Source organism: Leuciscus leuciscus (assembly GCF_965113295.1).
Source record: "Leuciscus leuciscus genome assembly, chromosome: 12".
NCBI classification, from domain to species: domain Eukaryota; kingdom Metazoa; phylum Chordata; class Actinopteri; order Cypriniformes; family Leuciscidae; genus Leuciscus; species Leuciscus leuciscus.
Window position 1 is genome coordinate 15,749,798 of NC_138736.1, and position 22,096 is coordinate 15,771,893.

Genomic DNA, 22,096 nt, shown 5'->3' on the forward strand with positions numbered 1-22,096 from the left:
CGAAACAGAGCCTATCCAGTTGGATAGTTGATGCTATAGCGCTGGCTTATACCTCTAAGGGCTTACAGTGCCCATTTGGAGTCAGAGCACACTCCACGAGAGGCGTGGCCTCGTCGTGGGCTTGGTCTAGTGGGATTGCCTTGCAAGATATCTGTATGGCGGCAGGCTGGGCCTCCCCGTCTACATTTATAAGGTTTTATAACCTAGAGGTTCCCGCCTTGCAGGCTAAGCTGCTTTCGGTCTAAAATCGGTACTGTCTGCCCTGATGTGTTCGGGCCAGAATACTGAAACTGCTTGAGCAAATGCTCGCTGTTGGATCGCGCAGCTCTATGGGCAGTGTGTAAGACCCACTATATTCGTCAGTCCAGGCCGGGGGTCGCCCTGACTGTACGACACATCATCAGTATAACTGCTCCTTATAAGATGTTATATTATTACAGGAATGATGCTATTCTAGCCACTCTTTCCTGGGCTCTCTGGGAGTCCATTATGATCATGTACTATATGAGCCCGGGCACTTGCCCTTGGGACTTTGGTGCTGGATCTTAGCATGCACAGCGTTTTACACTGTTTCCCCTAGCGTAAGATTTACGCAGTACGAGAGTACCTCTCGTAAGAGAACGTACTCGGTTACTAACGTAACCTCGGTTCTCTCTAGAGAGGAAACGAGTACTGCGTATCTTGCCGTGCCTGCACACGCTCTGGTTCGCTTCGGCGATGAAAAACCAGTGAGCTAGCCTCTCGAAGCTATGTTTATAGCCCTAGACCACGCCCATTCTGGCGGGACGTGACGTATTGGGCGCGAAGCGCCCCCATTGGAGCTGACGTCACGAGTGGGCCTTATCGATAGGCTGCTGCAGTTGCCGCAGGGCAGCCAATAGGCGCACAAGCCGTCTCGCCTGTGTCTGCATGCTGCCGCAACGCGTTTTACATTATTTCAAAATTAAGGATAATTTTTTGGCTTCAGTATCTCGCGGAAAAGAGATTTTCCCTAGCGTAAGATTTACGCAGTACTCGTTTCCTCTCTAGAGAGAACCGAGGTTACGTTAGTAACCGAGTACGGTTTCCATTCAATCATGAAGTCAATATCAGGGTCTGCAGGGCTCAAAACAACCATTCAGAGGTTTTTAGATGCACAATTAAGAGCCACAAAAAAGGGAAAGTAAAGATTTTCTGCTTCTGATTCGAGTGTGGAACAGCTGATTGGCATTAAGCCTAACCTTAACCCAAAGTCATTAAACTTTGGCATAACTTGCTCTATGGACAAGAATGATACCTCAAATAAAGTTGAGAAATCTAGTCTTACTCTTCCATCAATGATAGGAAATTCTAAGCCCTTTAAACATTCTCAAAAAGTCAGAGCTCAACAGATTCAGCCCACATGTGTGTAACCTCAGCTAAAACAAGCCCAAGCCCACACCTTTCCATGTGCACCATAAAGCGACTGTGGTCTGAGACTGTGGCTTCTGGGTTTGGGTTGTTCAGGGCTGCATTTTATGATTTCCTCCCAAACAGCCCTCCACATTCCACAGCTCGGACGGACACCACTAAGCCAAGTGCAGGACATTCATTTCATGAAGCACAACCCCCAAAAAAGAAATGTAGCCAACTTCGTCTTCCAAGCAACTGGAATGGAGGATCTACACTTATCCTGAACCGAGGCTGTTTTTAGAGAGCGTGCAAGTTCAAACTGATGACATATGTCCTTCATGTTGTGTGTTAACACTGTGTGAAGTAAAAAATTTTATTTTACTGATTTTTTAAAACCAAGTAATTTTTTAAGTTCATTGATTTAAAAATGATCTATTGCCAATTATTTCAACAACTATCAGGTAAAATAAATATAATTTTAATTGCAACAATTGTTGTATTATTTAGTATCTGATTAAATATTGTGATGTATACTATCTTTATATCGTCCACACTGCTCTTTAAGATATTGGCATCGGCCATCAAAAGAAACTATAATTCCGGTGTAATCTAATTCCACGTAAATCCTCACAAAAGCACTGAATGGCTTATTTGAAAGAAATAGAATGGAGAAGGGCAGCGTGAACATTCTTCAAAATATATATTTTTTTTTTTCACGGAAGACAGACAATTTGGGTGAATATCTTCTTTCTAAACACACTCTCTTCTCCCTCAGGCATCATAGTAGCCTACCAAGGGAAAAAACATGCAACATGAGAGCACATTGGCTACGTTTCTTTCTTCTCAGTCGAGGTGTTGTTTTCGAAACCTTAAGCACTATCTGAGAGGCCATGGGGATGTTTTGGAAACATGAGCAACATGATGCGCTAAGGCGTACGTGCAGCCACCAAAGATCTGTCATTCAGTAAATTACCAACTCCACAGAACCATGGAAAGAAAAAAACATGTAGAAATGATTTTAGGGCTAGGAATTTAGGAGAAATTGCTCTGAGGAGGTCGTCGGCTCTGGAATGCAAACAGTGTTTTTTCCAGGCAAGCGTGACGATGCCTGCTGCCGCACACCTGCTGCTGGGCGTGTGGCGGATTCCTGTGCGCTTTACTGTCTGTGTTCAGCAGGTGACCTCAGATTCATCAAACTACACTGTTCTGGTGAGCTTTCCACTCATGTCTCACTGTGATCTCCATAAGCACTCACCAACATACATCATATGCAATACACATCATACTGCTGACCTCTGACCTTTAATGCTGATAAAAATGCAGAGAACTGCGCATCTATAAAATCCAACAAGTAAGTGTAAGTCATTCTTGAAGACATGTTGCATGTGTATAAATAGTTCAATTTGATGGACTGATATATAGATGGACAATGTCATTGTGGCAAGCAGGGAGGGGCCGAGAGCCGTGGGAAAGAAGCGAGGCCGGTGGTGCGAGTGCTAATGAGTGTCACATGCGACCACACCGGTCTCGAGTCCCCCGGAGAAACTCCGGAAGGATAAAAGGAGGGGTGATGACAGTCAAGTCAAGTCAAGTCAAGTTTATTTGTATAGCGCTTTTCACAATACAGATTGTATCAAAGCAGCTTCACAGTATTAAATTAAAATAATACAACAAAGTTTGTTTCAAGAGGAATTTATTGATTGATAAAATTAAATTAAATATCCCCAAAATATCCCCAACTGAGCAAGCCAAAGGCAACAGTGAAGGATGAGAGAGGACCAGGCCTGGACTTTTGTTGTTTTGTTTTAGTTTATGCGGCAGTCGTCCGTGAGGGGCTGCCACTTTAATTTTGTTTTGTTACTTTCGTTTTGTTGTTCATTTATTTTGTGTTTAAAGTTAAGTTGAACGTTCGCTGGTCCCCACCTCCTTCTTCTCTTATCAACAAACCTTTGTTACAGTGGATTACTAAATTGAAAAATTCATATCAGTCCATCAATAGCATAACCATTTAAAAGCACATATTTATTTGGCTGGACATGAACAATTTAAAAAATATATATATTTTTAATTAATTAAAGTTATTAAAAATGTTTGGGGGCTGACATGGCACTAAAACAGGCACCCACAGAGGTGTACCGCAGAACATTTGGGGTGTAGTTTGGGTTGGCACGTCAAACATTGGAGCTAATAATGGCACATGCAAAGACAGACAGCACTTTAAGTGTGATTTATCACCTAGCAAGACACCTTGCTCACCACTTGCCTGTAAAACAGTGCAAACGAGACACCTTGCTCCCCTAACAACTCAAAGTCTTCACTAACTTCCTACGTCTGTACAGCTGACCACATTGGTTTCCGTGAGACGCATACTACTACAGTTCATCACAACCATTCGTCTCTCAGAAATAAAAAAAGCAATTCAAACCACAATAAAAAGTAGCTAACGGTCTGAGAAACGGGGAAAGGTTTTCCCCCCTTGCACTTCCTCTGACTGACAATCTGACTAATGCACAAATTTATATCAGTCCGGTGTTTAGCTTTTAAGGCGTTTAAGTTTTGTAAGCAGTAAGCAAGTGAAAGGTAAAAACAAGTCATTGAATTTCATGAAGCTTGTGAAGTTCAAAGCATTGAATCTAGCACAACATTGAGATATTTAAGAGAGGTGGTTGAAGATGGCATCCTACGCAGGGCTAATATCCCTTGGTACTTAAGTAAACATCAAAGCAGAAGCTGTGGTCCAAGCTAGTGGGTACACATTTCAAAAAGGGTTCACTTCCCTGAGAACGGTCTAATTCCTTTTAATAAATTGAGCCTAACTGACTCATTTCAACAAATTAGGTATTTTGGTTGAAGTAAAGTGCTCTCAATATGGCTGGCAACATCGTAGGAGGCCACACACAGAACACATTTTTGCAAGATGCGAGCTGTGGAATGGAAAAAGGTCTTTTTGAAAGTTGAACGTAAGTGCAATGGTAAAATTTGTTTACATTGTTTTTCTACATGGCTAGATGCATGTCTGACCATTGTGCTTGTGTATTTTGATGCATCTCATTTAAAAATAAAGCAGTGCTCAAGTTTAAATAAGTCCAACAAGTCTCAAGACCTCACGCTTTTTTCCCCATTTACTTCTCGCAACTCCGGATTCAGTGAGTAAGGCTGCCTACTAGCATTATGCTCAGTAAGAGAATTAGCAAATCCGTTGATTTCAAGGCATTGCAAGGGTGCAGAGAAAAAACAAAAAGGGTAACCAAAGTTTTGCTCCAATGTAGTTTGGTATTTTTTGAGCAATGAGAATTTCAGACAGGCGGGTCCAGTTGTGCTTTTTGAAATTGAAATGCCCTTTCCACGCCCTTTAAAAAGGATCACACACATTCCTACGCTCAGTACAACTACACTGCAGACATCCCATTTTGTTCTGATGAATTTAAGTAGAAGTCATGGAGTGATATGGGTCCTGTACAAATTGGAAGAGCAAAAATGAGCATGCAGTGACATGTAGATGATATAGCACCGCTGTTATTTAGCTATGCTGAGAAACCAGAAAGACAGCGTTTCCTCTGCAGCCCACTGATTCCCCTGCAAATGAGTGAAGACACATGCTACAGGCAACAACTGAAAAAAGATTTGACTGGGCTTGACGCTAAGGAAGGCTCTGACAGAGAAACTGTGGAGCTGTGACGTCTATTCAAACATGAGCTGCTGTTTTAACATCTATTTCTGAAGACTTCAACCGTTTATTCACGTGACAGTGACAATGTTTGGAAAAGGAAAAAGAACATAAATAACTGCATGGGCTCGATATTCACCTTGCCATGTCATAACCTGCCTTTGCCAAGAAACCGCAAGACTAACACAGTCAATGGTACTTCCTCATAATACTTCCTGTGTATGATTTTTATCACACCTCTGAGAGCTGCCCGTCTTCAGACCTGGCAGCCTGAAACAACACTCGACTTTGTAACTCAAGAAAGCAGCTGGACTTGCTCACTGTGAAGTGAGCTTTAAAAACATACTTTCAAAAACCTTCACCCTTTGACCAGAGAATTTCCATGATTTTCCCTTAACTTTTCTTGTCGATACAAAGAAACTTTCTTACTAGATACAAATTCTTGACAATAATTTTATATAGATTGTACTTGCTGATGAACCATTAAAGAAAAATAGAAAAAAAGTGAAAAGAAATGTGTAGTTTATGGTTAACTCATCTCCATGACTTTTAAAAGCCTGGAAATCACAATGCTACCTGAGTTACCTGTTCCAGTAAATTTTCAAGACTGTGTCTGAGCATGTGACTCAACAAACAAGCATGTGATTGATTCTTAAGATTAAAAGTCTTTGTAAACACACCTTTTCATATATATATATATATATATATACATATATATATATATATATATATATATATATATATATCCAGTTTCATAGACGTGGCAAATGACATAAGAGAAAAAAACTAGTGTGTTAAGATATACAGCAAACTTGCAAACTATAATACATGTAAACAGGTAAATCTGTTGTTTTATCTTTAAGAAATGAACAGAATTTGTTTCTAATTTGTTTGTTGAAATCTGAAATTATTTTCCAAAATTATACATTTTCTCCTCCTCAAAATTACTAAAATGAGCCAGAACTGTGAAATTTGTAAATGAGTAATTGACGACGGAGTGTTGAATTATTTGAAAAATAATGCACAGCCGAGGTAGTAATACGGTCACAGTAGTCAACGGCCCAGAGTCAATTATTCCGTTTATACTACAGCTACCATAACTCAAGACATTGTTCAGATATACTTTGACATTTTTGTCCATAAAATGCTCATGTGTGTAGGACTAACAGCACACAACAAGTTTCCGTGTGTCTGTACTCTATGAGAGTGCGTTTGAGAGTGAAAGCGGGAGAAAGCCTGCTTTCCATAGATAATAAAAGGGAATTTAGTTGGAAAATCAAGGAAATAGTTTGTTATTTTCCTATATTATTTGTTATATTTATTTGCTCAGTCAAAGACTTTGTAGGTTTTGGTTCTTCTGCTGCTGTAGTCTGTAAGGACCTTTGAAATAACTTAAATAATCTGGCAAAGTAATATGGAACTTTAGCTGTGCATTCCAGAAAAAAGCATCACAATAATCTGAGGTGTGATCACCCAGCCCATGTCTTCTGTCTTACGAAACAATTCCACATCAATGATATCATCCTGATAATTGCACCACACCAGTGTAATCACTCAGCAATGGTGCACAAATGGTGAGAACATCTTGACTGGCTTCATAACAGTCTAAAATTCCATCTGTTGACTGGACTGGGGTGGGAAACCAAATCCGTAGATTTTGATTGGTCTTTGTACTTCCTTTGTTGATGAAAAAGTTATTGTATTTGCCAAGCCACAAATTGTCAGCAGCTGGCGTTGGCTGTCCTCTTCTCACCTGAACTGACGCAGACAATTGTCAAGATAAATATCTCAAGCAAGTGTCAGACATATGGTGTCAGAAATAAACACCAGCCCCAATGAAGTTAGTAATTTGGGGTGTGGTTTAAAGTCAACACAAAAACCCATTTGCAATGCATTTCAGGACTTCTCATTTGAAAGAGTAAAACTGGTACATTTAAAGTCACAACGAAAATGAACTAAATGTCATTGTTTTGTCTTTCAAAGAGGTCAGTGCTTAAGTTATCTATGCTCCACTGAAAAGGTCAGAAAAGGTGGAGCAGAATGGATGATAAAGACTTGATGAAGAGCTTCACTGCTCCTTCAAGCATCTCTTGTAAGAGTCTGATATCACAAGAGGGCAAAAAAAGAGTTCAGAAGTCCGCAGGTATGAATGTCTGGACACATAACTGCTCTGCCAAACCCTCAGCTTTCAACACACTCATATCTGACTGCAAAAGTCTGCAGTACTTTTTATACACTAGTACTTCCTTTCAAATGTTGCCAGACATGTTCACTCACTGTCGATTAGCAGTATTGACATACTACTTGAGTTTAAGATAAACAGACAAACTGCTGTATTGAGGGATTGAACACACACACACACACACTCATCTTTCAACCTGTCACAATGTATTCACATCTCAATGGCAAACATATCCAGTTAGAGCTGCCAACACTTTACATAAACAACATAACTAGTCTCAATGAGTGCTGCCAAATAAACACACACAGGCCTGAAATAGTCAGGACACTGGTGCCAGACCACAGAGTGGGCGGTTAATGTGTGCCATCATAATCACAGCTATTACACACACACACACACACAGATCTTGAGCTCTTCAGTTTGCAAAGAGTAACGCAAAAGTGTGAAACGTCAGTGATGAAGCTTCTCTTCCTGCACAAATCACTCACATGCTGATTCTCTGACTCACTTCCCAGAATTCTCTGAGGCAAACAGTCACACACAAGTTCATTGTACAGGATAGAACAGAGACACGATCAGTTTTATCTGACAGCAGAGGCTTCAGATTCTTAGACTGGTATTTTATCAGCATGTAAACTCATTTCACTCACATGTAAATTGTAATATTGTAAAATGTAATTTATTGGTAAAGCTGAATTTTCAGCAGCCATTACTCACATTACACCAGTGTCACATGATCCTTAAGAAATCATTATAATATGCTGATTTGCTGCTCAAGAAACAAAAACATAAAACTGAGCTATATTTTCAGCAATATCGTCCAGCCCTAGTCAACAATCAATCTTTGAACAGACAACATTTAATGTTATAGGTTTATATAATACAGTTTTTGCAGTTAATATAGGTCGTATAAATCCCCTATACATCCCCTATTTACAGTAGGTTTTTTTTACAGTAGATTTATACTTCTGTTGTAATTATGCTTGTAATATATATTTTATTATAATCGATTTCCAAGTACAAATACTTTTTAAATTGGCCCAGTATTTAAAGTAATTACTGTGCATGATTTATGTATTGTAGTGATGTTTTTTTTAATAAAGAAAAATCAAGTTAAAAATCAAGGCTGTATTATTCTCCATGAATCTGCACATTCTGTAATCAAGAGCAATGAGATGGTTGCCATGGTTAAAATTTTTATGGGGGGGGGGGGGGGGGGTTCCGGGGGTAGCATTAATAACACACTGCATCTGTCAATTTACTTGCACGCATTTATGGGCAGCTTTTGACCTTTCCAATGTGGCAGACACACTGATGTATGACAGCAATTAGCAACAGTTGCTAATGCATTCTCTACTTATTCATATCTACAGTGTAACAGCATGTTATTCAATCAGTATGTTCATCTCATTAGATGTGTGGCAGTGGTGACTAGATTAAAGGGCATCTCAATGGAAACTGTTTCCCTAAAATTAATCCAGATATAAACCTAATCCTTCACCTGACATAAGCCAAGAGCAGTATGATATCAAAACTGACCCATTTCTACTAAAGTATCACTCCCTGATCTATCAGCATAGAAATGATCAGACTCAATGGAAACATTATGATTAGAGATCAATTTGTTTAGCCTAGGGCTGCCAAATTAATTGAAATAAAATTGTGATATGGCTTAGTGCGATTACCAAATCTCAAAGACTGCAATTTAATTCATCTAAATTTAATTAATTAAAAATGTAAATTGAGTAAAGCGCAGCACTGTGTTCGTTTACATGTGAGCAGCTCGTTATCTGCCAGTGTTATTATTATTACCATTTAGTCATATTGATATATAACACCACAACATTTTGGCCAAATTGTGAAGCCCTGCAAACAAGCACGGCAAACCTGGAGTTTTTTTTTTACTGCAGTTGCAATTTTAATCAGAAAAATCGCAATTACATTTTTTACCCTATTTTGGCCACATTACATCATATACAGTAATGCTATTTGGGACCGTTAACTGCCTGAACATCAAGTAAATGGGGTTGATTTCTGTGAAACTGCAAAAGATTCCAGTACATCATGTGCAAACTGATCTTTGTGTCATGACAGTCATATGATGACACAGTTACATAATGCAACAATCATCTCAAACTTTTGCATAGTGTTCCTCACAGATGTACCAATCTACAATGTTTAAGATAAAAAACAACAACAAAAACAAAAAAGACCTCATGAAATTGGTCCACACACCCACTAAGACCTGGATCATGTCTTGTTGACTGCAAAAACACCAGAAATGTGTGGCACTGTAATCACTGCATTCTTTACAATAGCTGACAAACCACATACCACAAAAGCATGTGAGGGATCATGGGTCACACCTGTGTTTGATAGAGATCGCCAATGCCTGTCAATCCAGTTCTAATGCTCACTGGATTGACAGGTGGTGTCTGGTATTTTAGCAGCAGGCCACATCACATATTCCTTCCTTTAGAGCAGGGGCTCCCAATTCAAGTCCTTGTTCCTCCCCGCTCTGCACATTTTGCATGTCTCTCTTATCTGACACGCTCAGTTGAGGGGTGGGTTCCATTCAACCATATTTGTGCTGCGAAGGGAACTTTAAAGAGTATTTCACCATTAAGGGAGATTCCAATCCGAAGCAGGCGTTTGTACGCGGCTGGTCATAAAAAAAAAAAAAAAAGAAAAAAACATTTATATACTTTTTAAACCACAAATGCTTGTCTTGCACTAGCTCTGCGATGTGCCACGCATTACGTAATCACATTGGAAAGGTCACGCGTGACCAGCGGAAGTACCGACCTAGTGATTACAAAGTGAACGTGCAAAGACTGCAAACACACCATAAAAAAAAAAAAAAAAAAAAAAAAAACCTTAACAACGATGTCAGACGATTTTGAAGTTGGAGGAGAAAATTAGATTGAGTTTCCCGCCTATTATGCATGAGCTTTCCAACGTGATTACGCAATGCGTGGCGTAACGTTTATTGGCTTATATCTACGTGGCAAAGCTAGTGCAAGACGAACATTTGTGGTTAAAAAGTATATAAAAAAATGACAGATCGTTTTGCTAGATAAGACCCTTATTCCTCAGCTGGGATCGTGTAGAGCCCTTTGAAGCTGCATTGATTTGGACCTTCAAACCATTGGACTCCAGTGAAGTCCACAATATGGAGAAAAATCCTGGAATGTTTTCCTCAAAAACCTTAATTTCTTTTCGACTGAAGAAAGAAAAACAGACATTTTGTATGACACGGCGGTGAGTAAACTATCAGGAAATTTTTATTCTGAAGTGAACTAATCCTTTAAACTCTTCTAATATGCGCAACTTTGAGTTTCGTCTGTGTTTGATGACATTAGAGTGTTTTGCAAATGAACGCATTTTGTTTAGTGAATTGAACTGCAACAGATATATCCCATGCTAAGTGAGTAGTGAGCAGTGAACATTGTGTAGGGACCCTTTCAATCGGGACGCACCCAAGTTGGAGCTCTCTTCTAACGAGCTGATGATCTGAATCAGGTGTGTCAGATAAGAGAGACATACAAACTGTGCAGAGCGGGGATGCGCGAGGACTGGAATTGGAAACCCCTGCTTTATAGCGCATTTCCACTGTATCGTATGGTACGGCACGGCACGGCTCACTTTTCCATTGCAGTTTAGTACCGCTTCAAAGTGGGTGGGAGTATAGACTGATCGTTATAGTTGCGCTGGCTCTACTGACATTATCGGAAACGCGACAAACAAACATACAACACATTTATATGGAATGGTTTTCTTGATTCTCTGCATGTGGATGTTTTTCACTGCAAGACGAAGAAGTTTGTTTGTTTGGGTTTGGTCTCTCGTGACGCAAATCCAATGCGGCTGGTAGTGACGATTCTCTCGGACCAATCAGTGATCTGCAGTGTTTACACATCACATTTTAGCATCGGATCGTTTGGAACCTCAACCGAGGTGCTACTATTTAAGTGAGCCGCACCATGCAATGGAAAAGCACCAAAAAGTGAGCCGTACCGACGCGTACCTTGCAGTGGAAAAGCGCCTTTAGAGAAATGGGAAGCTGTCTTTAGCATGAGCTCCTAAGTAAAAGTTTGATACTAGGCTGATGCTAGAATACTGCTGATTCTGCAAAAGATTCAGCCCTAACACATGGCAGACTGAGGCATATGTGATCCAGATGCGAAAAACAGCTCTATAAAGTGCTGCAGGATGACATATTTTTGTAGGCCAAAACCCAAAAACGAGACACATTTTAGCACTTCTGAATCCATCGTCCTGAAGTCAGTGGGTTTTTTGAATGGGTTTTTGGTTAAATGCCTGAAATAAGGTCTTTGTTCGACTAAAGCTAGAGATATTTTCCCATTTTATTCTATGACATTAAATACATAAGTAATATCATGGCTGCTAGAGCTAACAAGTGTCTAAATGGGACTACAGAGGTTGTCTGGGACATTAAACAGCATCACACCAAACAGTTAAACTCATCTACTCACAAGTCCACTTTCACAGCCTCATTGTGTTTATAATCATTATATAATGAATCATTTTGCAAACTATCCTAACTCAACATTTTAGGAAAAATGTTTTTAAATTAAGTTGTCGGAAGCTTAATGGTGGTGACATTGAAGTCATACGATCATGGTGTAGTTTGTTTATAGATTATGTTTAGCTTTTTACTTGTGTAGATTATATTTAGCCTTAAAAAAAATGTATAATGTAAGAACCAAACTTTAGTTGAGCTTATTTTCTGCAATAATCCAAAAGCCAACGGAAAACTCCAATTGGGTTTTTGTCGAGGGAACCAGGGTGATGCGAACTTACAGATTGGCCAACAAAATAGGTTGCCACTGTATCGCTTTATAGTGATCTCATGGTAAAAAGAGGATACATCCATATACTGAGTGGATCTTACCTGAACAGTTTTCTTGATTCTGTGAGAGGGTCCGGGATACTCTGGTGAATACAAGTCTGTCAGGAACAGGGAGTTGATGAGTGTAGACTTTCCCAAACCTGATTCTCCTGCAGGACAGAGAATAAGACATTACATCAGGACGTGACTCACTCATCACTTCTGTTGTTTGTGAACAAGGACTGTGTGGAATTTGAGTCTGCAGATTTCCACACAATCTATCTGTACAGCCATCATTCACAATGTTCTACACATTCTCCTCTTACATGCCTGTTTGAATAAATATTTTGAGTAAACTATGGTGCTTGCTAAAGCTAGGGCCCAATTAAATGTGTTTTATTTATTTACAAATTCCATTTTCCGTTTTAATGGTTTAATTTAGTTTTAAATCACTTGCAATAATCTTTTAAAATGTAATTAAATTAAATAAAACAACAACTCCTTTAACAAAATCCTTTTTTTTGTATCAAATGAAGTACTGCACAATGGAGGTTTGGTTATTAATATACAGCCCTACTTTTGATTTGTTAATTAGAAATTTGCCAAATTCTGTGACATTCCACATTGTTATACAATAAATTCTATTTTAAGAACTGGATTCCACAATTTTGTATGCATTTTCCGCATTGGTGGAAATCATAGGGCCCTATAAGGCACATCATTTCAAATCTACCAAAACTTAGCACTTGGAATGTCTGAGATGTTTCAGTTTTTTAAACTTAACTCCAAAAACAGGAAATCAGTCTAGAGGAGTGGCATAATGTAATCAGCTCTGACATTAACTTATATGGGGTTGTTCCCAGCTTGAGTCTGAGAATCGCAGACAGCATCTGAAATTTGTGAAATTCCATGAACCACAAGAGAATACAACTATTTATCTGGATAGATGGAGAGAAATTTTAAACAGTCTGAAACTCAGACTCAACATGATAAAGTACAAACCAGGAGAAGAACCAGAGGTTGTGCTGAGAACCAAGATAAACAAAGAGAATGTTCAAAAAACTTGACAAACTTCGTAAGTGGTGTTTCCATCGCTCATACTTAACCTTTAACCCTAAGTGTTAAACTGTGCTGGATTAATTGAATGCTAAAGTTTGTACTATGGATATGAATAACTCAAATTACCTGGGTTGTTTAGAAAAGGTACACGGTACCTTTTCTAACCAACTAGACTTATGATTTTCCACCTAGTAGACAAATCCATCATGAGGGTGAACTCTTATGACTTGCACTACTGTTCAAAAGTGTGGGGTGGGATGTTGAAAACAGTTATGCTACAACATTTTTGTGGAAACCATAATTAAAAAAATGTCAGGATTCTTTGATGAATAGAATGTTCAAAAGAACAGCATGTATTTGTAATAGAAATCTTTTGCAACATTACAAATGTCTTTACTGGTACTTTTGATCAATTTAATGCATCCTTGTTGAATAAAAGTATTAATTTCTTTCAAATAATAATAATAATGAAAAAAATACTGACCCCAAATTTTTGAACGGTAGTGTATGTCAACGAGCAACTACACAAAACAACCTAGCACGCACCAAGAAATGCCTTAGCAAACACCTGGAGTAACCCAAAAATTACTCAGAGCAAATGTATAAGTGTAGTTTGTAATGTGCCAAAAAGGTAACTCATCCCACTCTGTGTTAAACAAAAATATTGCTGACATTTGATTTCCACACACTTCAAGTGCTTCCCCACAATGCACGTCTCCAACAACAATTGACTTTTACACAGAACAATTCCTCCAAGCATCCGTGAGCAATCCATCAACTGGATGCGTGGCAACGTGGTTCCTGTAAGGCCTGGAACAAAGAGGACAGTGTGAAGGAAACTGGGTGCATGCTGGCACAGAGCAGCGCTGGGCTTCTCTCCTGACCTTTAACAAGTGCCCAACCCTGTGCCACTTCCACAGCCAGCCAAAGCAGCACGTAAAACAGGGAGAGAACCTTCAAACAAAGAAAAGCTTCTTTTCAAATCCTAAATGTTTTCCAGAAGGGCAGAACAACAGTGACCTCACCATTGCAAAAGAAACATCTTCCACTCACAGCCTGGAGGGATGCAAAAACCAACTGCTCTTTGAGCAGAATGAGGGCAAACCCAACAGGATTTATTTTTGCTCTCTGAATGTGGTCTTTGAAAACAGTGAGTGAAATACGGTCTTCTTTAAAATGTCATAATGAATTAGGGAAACAATAAAAGCAGGCAGCGAGTGGTGGAGCAAAGCGGGTACTGGGATGCACTTCTGCCCTTCTCTGGACTGGAACCAGTGCAGCTGAGAGACCAGAAAACAGTCACAATGGTGGAGTTACTGCTGGAAGACACATGATACTGGATAATAGGGCTGCCAGAGTAAAGAATTTTCCTGCTACAAGAAATCCACATAAAAAAAACTGAAGATTTTATGGAATTGTGGCTTGTAGGAGTTATGGTATCGTAACTTGCAGCTGTTTAAGGACACTAATTTAGTACAAAATCTTTAAACAGATAGTTCAACAAAAATAAACATTATACTCAATTAACCCATACTCATGTCACTTCAAATCTGTATTTGACTTTCTTTCTACAACGCAAAAAGTATGTTCTTCATGTTGTTCATTTCCATACAATGATAGTGGACAAGTGCTTCCAAGCTCCAAAAAGGATAAATGCTGCTGCAATTATGCTAAACTACGTAGTTTCTCCCCCCCCCCACATTTTTTTTTTTTGAATATTGTGTAAGTAAGATTTGAGTAATGTGTAAATAAGATTTGAGAGCTGCACCCATGAGTTCCTTTGTTCTGTTTGGAATTCAACAGCAGACATAAACATTAATTTTTATTGTATGGAAAGGAACAATGTAAATATTCTGTTGTTTCTTCTGTGATCCATGCAGGGTTCAAAATAATAATAAAAAAGCAAACATCAGATAAGATTAACAATTGGCTTTAGTGTGTAAAGGGCAATCACACTACACTTTTCACTCCACTGACTTCCATTCATATGCATGTGAATGCGAGAGACCGGAAACGCAAGCTCATGCAAGCTTCAGGTTGGCAGCATTGCAGGAGTAGATTGTATATTTAGGGGTCCAAGCACAGAACGCACTGGTACCCTACTGAGTTTGAGTTTTTTCTTTATTTTTCTGCCCCAAAAGTGTATGGGTCATGTTTTGGATCATAACTTTATTTCACGCCATAACATTTTCAGACTATTCGAATTTTCTTAAAAACCTGCTTTTTCAAACTCCTCCCAGGCTGTTGGTTAGATCTTCACCAAATTAGGCACACAGCAGCAAGGGATGGTGGTGGCAAAAAGTCACTGAAGCGTTGCAAAGTTATTAGTGAATTAAATGGCCTGGTGTCACTCATTATTCATGAATTGACCTTATGTCCTGAACGCAAACTTAACAAAACTTGATACACAGTGTTAATATAAAAGCCTGATCAGAACAGCGAAGTCCACAACAGCTATAATGAAATTGTTGGAATAACTTTCAGAATGTTTTGTTCAGATAATGAATAAAAACCCTCACACCCAATCAGAATCTGCAGATTTGAAGATTAATAGTCTGACCAATGCTGATGTGCGCAAATTTGTGTCTACAAGTAAAGAAAATATCTGATTGAGCTGAATTTTTACCATCAAAAGCATATACTGTATAAGATGTCTGAAATTTTTTTTTTCTCTTCCGGTGATCCATATGTGAAATATTAAGCCTCCAAAATGAAAATGAGGAACCACATTACAAAGCAATTGTGAGAGATGCAGGTTCACTTTCTGTGTCTGAAACAGTTATTACATTATTTGTTTGTTTTTTCTTGCATATTTGTAGCAAACATATTATAACAGAGACAAAAATATTTTTTTCATAAAAATAATGTGAAAGTTTATGGTTGGTCAGTTTTCTCCATTCTTGCAATTGACAGAATGTACAAAAAGGTACATTCTAGTTCCATTGTAGGAAGAAAGCCATATAGGTTTTGAACAACATGATGGTGAGAGTTTAGCCTTGAGGAAGGAGATAAAGACATTGATAAATGAACAAAAAGGTGACTATGGGTAGAAGGTTTATCATGTTAACACTAGAGCTAATTACAGAGTCCTTCATTGAACTCAGTGTCAACAATGATGATAGATCAGGGCTTTCCTGTCAGCCGCCCAAAAATGCAAAACTGCGGTATCTGTAACCCGCCCTGTCTCTGTGCATTACGAAACTCACAGTTGTGTCAAATCCTAACAGGCCTGCTTTGGGCAGATGAAAAACAACACACAACAAGCATCCATCTAGCCTCCTGTATTTCACAACATTAACCATTACAGAACACTTCTCAGACACAGCAAACACTACAATAAATCCAAACTGTTTCAATTGAGGCAATCTAAACAAGAGATGTTAAGTGTTACGGAATGCCAGAGAAGAGCGGGGTGAGAGTCATGCCACTGGAGCAGTTCAACCCAAAGACCACCAGGCGGATCGGTAAGGGTCCAACACGCTTCCTTTAAAGGAAATATCCCACAGCTGTGTAAACCAGGGGGCTTATTCCAGAGGAACTCCCCATCGAATGATAGGGGTGGGGGAAGCTGGGAAGCAGGAAGAGCTCAGGCCTGTGCTGGCAGGGAAAGAGTTTACCACGAACTTCCAAATAACTTTCACTGGCTTGGATGAAACCAGAATGCAGGAAAGAAGATACGTTTATGTGTGCTGTCAAGAAAGAGCCATTTAAAGGGATAGTTCACTCAAAAAAGAAAAATTCAGAGAGCTATGCACAAAATTTTCTTTTGAGTCCAGTGAACCAAAAACGCGATTTGTAGCCAATTACGTCAACGTGCGTGATATATAACTAGACCGGAAACAAAACAGCAGGTACGCCGCACACACTTGTTTGGGCTTGCGAGCCGGCCAAAGAGTAGTAGGCTAACGTTACGTTTTGAATGGATGGCGAGCGCGAGACGCCGAAATGGATGCCAATAAGATTCTGAATGGAAAGTTTACTTTTTAAAAAGTTGCCAAATGGTTCCATACGCTGATTTCACGCAGCCGTTATTTTGAAATCGAAAGCGAGGCTCCGGTGGGAAGAAAACCGGAAGTGTCGCCTTTAATCACAGGAGAGTCGTGAATGCGATGGCGTATTGTTGTGTTTAATGATGTTGTGTCAATTCTAAAACTGTACATACATTTCTTTTATACTTTAGACTAGGGATGCACCGAATATTCGGCCACCGAAAATTTTCGAAAGGCCGAAAGACTTTTATCACCGAAACAATACGGCCGAACTGTTGTGATGACGCAAACAGCAGATATATCGCGACCTGCACGTGCTTGTCTGAAGCAACATATCTGCGGTGTGGACGTATTTCAATATATCTGAGAGTCACCCACGGACCTTGCGTGTACCAGAGCAGCCGTCATTTCTCAGAGGTGTGTGTGTTTACCTTAGCTGTTTATGGTTTTTGCAACTCATGTCCATGAGCATATAGCTGCAGATATTATTATGGGCTATGGCAGTATTGGCCTAAATGCACTTTGTTTTTATGAGAGAACATTTAATTTTTAAACCTTTCTGCAGGCCAGTAGGCTTTTACATTATTATTTAATGTACACATGAGTGGGGTCAAGTTAAATATTTTATTTTATATACTTTGCAATGTGCTAAATAAATATTTGCATACAATTTTAATTGATTTATTCTTTGAAACTTTAATATTAATTTATGCAATTGCAATGCCTTGATTTTAGTAAAGTTAGTACACAGTCATAGCCATAAATGCAATGGTACTAATAATTGGCATAATTTCTTTCGGTGTTTCGGTTTTCGGCCTTGGTTTCCTCTTTTTCGGTTTTCGGTTTCGGGCCAAGAATTTTCATTTCGGTGCATCCCTACTTTAGACTATATACAGTGAAATTCATTTATAAATAAAAAATTTTTTTTCATATAATTCAAAAATTTTTTAAAGAAGCAGGAATGAACTATATACATATCCTATATTGGATATTAATATCCAATAGTGTAAATCGCGGCAGCAGCTTCAGGTTGGTAGTCCAAAGGCATTGTTGTTTATCTTTACTTCCGGGGTTTTTCCCACCGGAGCCTCACTTTCGATTTCAAAATGGCGGCTGCGTGAAATCAGCGTATTGACAAGACCAAAGTGATCTGTGTGTTTTGTTGTTGTGAACTGATCTATCATCGCAGCACGTCCAGTCTGAAATACCACTTGATGGCCAAGCACACAGCTGATGCGAATTCTCTGACGTGATTATTTGCTCCAAGTGAGAATGTTAGTGTGAAATTGAACACTACAGTATATGCCAATGTTGTTTTCAATAAAAAAAAACATCTGCACAAAGCAAGCCGATCCACTTTTCCATGTTGATAAGAGCATTAAAATGAGGAAAAAAAAAAGAATAGGACAAAAAGGGACATTTAGAATAGATAAAAATGTGCGATTAATTGCGAGTTACCTATGACATTAATGCGATTAATCACGATTAAATATTTTAATCGTTTGACAGCACTAAAATATATATGTATATATATGTATGAAGAGTTCAGATGCAAAAGCCTCTAAGTGACATCTGAAATTTTCTTCTAGAATGATCGTTTTTATCAAGCTCGTATATTTAAGTTCAATAATTTCACTTAAATGGCAATGCAAATTGCCTATTAATTGTCATTTAAGTGAAATTACTTAACTTAAATATACAAACTTTATAAAAATGATCATTCTAGAAGAAAATTTCAGATGTCACTTAGAGGCTTTTGCATCTGAACTATTCATATATATATATATATATATAAAAATGTGTAGGCCAAAATGCAAAAGCGAGTTGCATTTTATCACTTCTGGTTCCATCTTCCCAAAGTCAATGTTTTTTTTTTAATGGATTTTGGTTAAATTACTGAAATAAGGTCTGTGGTGAACACAAGCTCAAGACACTTTCACATTTTATTCTACGAAATAAAATACATCAGCATTATCCCAGTCGTGATTTTTTTAAGCTGTTACGTGTCTTGAAAAATGCGGTTGCTAACAAGTGGCTAAATGGGACCACAGAGGCTGTCGGGGACAAATGTCATCACGCCGAAAAGGTAAGCTCAGTCCACTTTTACAGCCTTGTTATGTTTATAATTGTGCTCTTACAAACTATTCTAACTCAAACATTCTGGGGAAATGTTTTTAGAAAAAAAAAACTGAAAGAGTTGTCGCAAGCTTGGTGAATTTGTGGGAACGTGATGTAGTTCGTTTATAGCCTACCTTTAGCTTTTTACTTCTGGAGACTGCATTTAGGCTTCAAAATTCCTAAAAGTTGTGTTCATCTGTGATAATTATCTTGATGGACAAAACGTGCAAGTATCATAAACTTTTGTTGATCAGAGAGCTTGTTTTTAGCAATAATCCAAAAGCCTATGGGAAAATCCTATTGGGTTTTCGGCGAGGGAACCAGTGTGATGCTAACTGCCGGTTGGCCTACAAAGTGACATCATTTTTTCTATAAAAAAATTATTATTATTTAATCAGTTGATCCCATTATATGAATATTAAAAGGTAAGATCAGATGTTTTATCAAGCTATCATTTTATATTTAGAGGCAGAAGGCCATGTGACATGAAAATATAGTGTATGTGGGTTCAGGGTTGTTCCTCTTTAAGTCTGGACCATTTTTATATTTTGCTTAAAATTATTTTCTACTAAAAACAAACAATGAACAATATAAACGCCTTCATCATGAGCAGAAAACAAAGTTAACTAGTAATTTCAAAGTTTATGTTGTCTTTCCTTGCCATCTATAAATAACAAGTATATGCTTATTTTGAAATGCTCTTAACATACTGAAAAAACGTCACTAATCTGGTTTCAACTGTCAGAGTCATATACTGTATGACAGATAAAAATAACGCATGCAGTGTGAACCTCTCCGTTGTCAATGTCTTGCGGTGTGGTTTGAACAAAGCAAGTGTCCGGTCCTGGACCCCAGTCCGCCATTTGAATGTGCCTGATTTAGACCACACAGTGTTAAAAAAAAAATATATATTTTTTTTTTTAAGGTTCAGTATCAATACTGTGTACAGTGTTGATTTACAACCACTGTAAAACATGTTCCTGTCAAACAGTTAAAAACCTAAAATCTGGAATACAAATTCAACTACTATTTTTCAGCAATCATGGGGAAATAAAGCTTTACAGAGCTCATAATCCTTGGTGAAGGAGAAGGAGAAGGAGAAGGAGAAGGAGAAGGAGAAGGAGAAGAAGGAGAAGGAGAAGAGGAGCTTCTACACAAGCCAAGATCAAGGTCAATCCTTACAAATGGCTGGTAAATGTGTTAATGATTGGTAAATATTGACTTTCACCAGACTCATGACTCTACACCACTGCCAGTCAACAGACAGGTCTAAAACCATAGAAGACCACATTGTAAGACCCACTGAGAACAGACGAATGGTCTGAACAACAACATCTGTGTCTTTATCATCCAAAGAAAGAGCTGGAAGTGTTTGACAGCGCTGCAGTTCTTCAATTATCCTGCGATTCTAATTACACGCTGTACACCAAATTGCCATCTAAAAGCTCATTTCCTGCCCAGCGTGCAGCAGAGGGGGAAACTCCAGGGCGCAGCTGCACTAACACTCCTCCCAAAATCCAGTGGAGATGGATTTCTGAAAAACTGTCAGAAACACAGCTTCTGCTCTGGATTACTTCCATTATGAACAGGACGTGAGGTGACCCCAGGTGGGCGTCAGTGACAGTTTCAGGTTGTGTTGTGTTTGGAGTCTGAAGAGCTGAAGGTGGAGGTAGATACTAGTCCTCAGGCCAGGCTGAATGAATGGGATTACAGGAAACTTCCCACCCACAAGGCCACGCTCACACACACATTCCAAGGGAGGGGAAAAACCCCAGGTCCAGGGGAGAATGGGAAGCACATTTGTTTCGAATGCGCGTTTCTTTGAGCCTTGCTCTCTCGTTCTGTTCTTCCATGTGAAATCCATCACTAATGCATTTCAGCGCACAGCTGCCAGCGCCCGGCATGAAGCGGCCCGTGTGAAACCATATACCTCTAGACACATGAGTGCATATAATCCACATAGCTGGGTCACCAGCCCTCTATTTTTGACACTGCTTTGATTAAAGTTTCATTCAAACTTTTTCCCATATGTCGCAAACCTCAAAAAGACATACAATGTTTTTTTTAAAAGGGATAATTCACCCATAAATGAAAATTTGGTCAACATTTACTCTGTCAAGTTGTACCAAACCGAATTACCTTATTTTCTCTGAAACATAAAAGAAGAAATTTAACAGACTGTTCTAATTCCAGTGAATTAGAAATGTCAAGCTCCAATTTCTTCTTTCGTGTTCCAAGGAAAAAGGAAAATTCAGAACAATGACAATTTTCTTTTTCAGGTGAACTATCCATTTTTAAGGTTTATCAAAAATGACTTTTAAATGAAAGAAAAGGTCTAGCAGATATTCCAAAAAGGTTGTTATAATTCTCCTCAAATGACAAATGAGCTTTAATTTAAGGGGGGAAAAAAAAGAAGAATTCTGTGGGCAGCAGTGGGATGAACTGGACAGAAGCTACTCACCGACGACCATGAGAGTGAACTCAAAGCCCCTCTTCACAGACTTTCTGTACACTTGGTTGGGGAGATTTGCGAATCCCACATACCCCTCAAGGTTCTTCTGTTGCTGTAGACCAAAACCAAACACAGTCAACGGCTTTGTCATGCTAGTCTGACAAAACACTACAAATAAGAAACACGTAGGGATTGACTACGTAATCCATGACTACACATGATTACTGTTAACAAAACACTTAAACAATAGCATCGAAATTTGGCTATAATAATGTAATTAGTTAAAAGCATGGGCTTTAAGACAAATGATAATTTAAAAACGATATTTGTTAAAATTTTCTGGAGAAAATGTCCATGCTTGCTTGTGCAAAACAAAACAAAAAGTCCACCCCATGTCTTTATAATA

General features: G+C 38.7%; 1 protein-coding gene across 5 annotated transcripts in view; it reads right to left on the reverse strand.

The window, feature by feature from the left end:
- septin7a (septin 7a) overlaps positions 1-22,096 on the reverse strand; it is a 214,106-nt gene that overhangs the window by 23,265 nt on the left and 168,745 nt on the right. For all 5 annotated transcript variants that reach the window (XM_082186136.1, XM_082186135.1, XM_082186134.1 and 2 more), the window contains exons 2-3: positions 21,700-21,802; positions 12,136-12,242 (exon numbers count right to left, since the gene is read on the reverse strand). In XM_082186136.1, coding sequence (XP_082042262.1) covers positions 12,136-12,242; positions 21,700-21,709 — 117 coding nt within the window. In that variant the 5' untranslated portion in view covers positions 21,710-21,802. The remainder of the gene's footprint in view (positions 1-12,135; positions 12,243-21,699; positions 21,803-22,096) is intronic.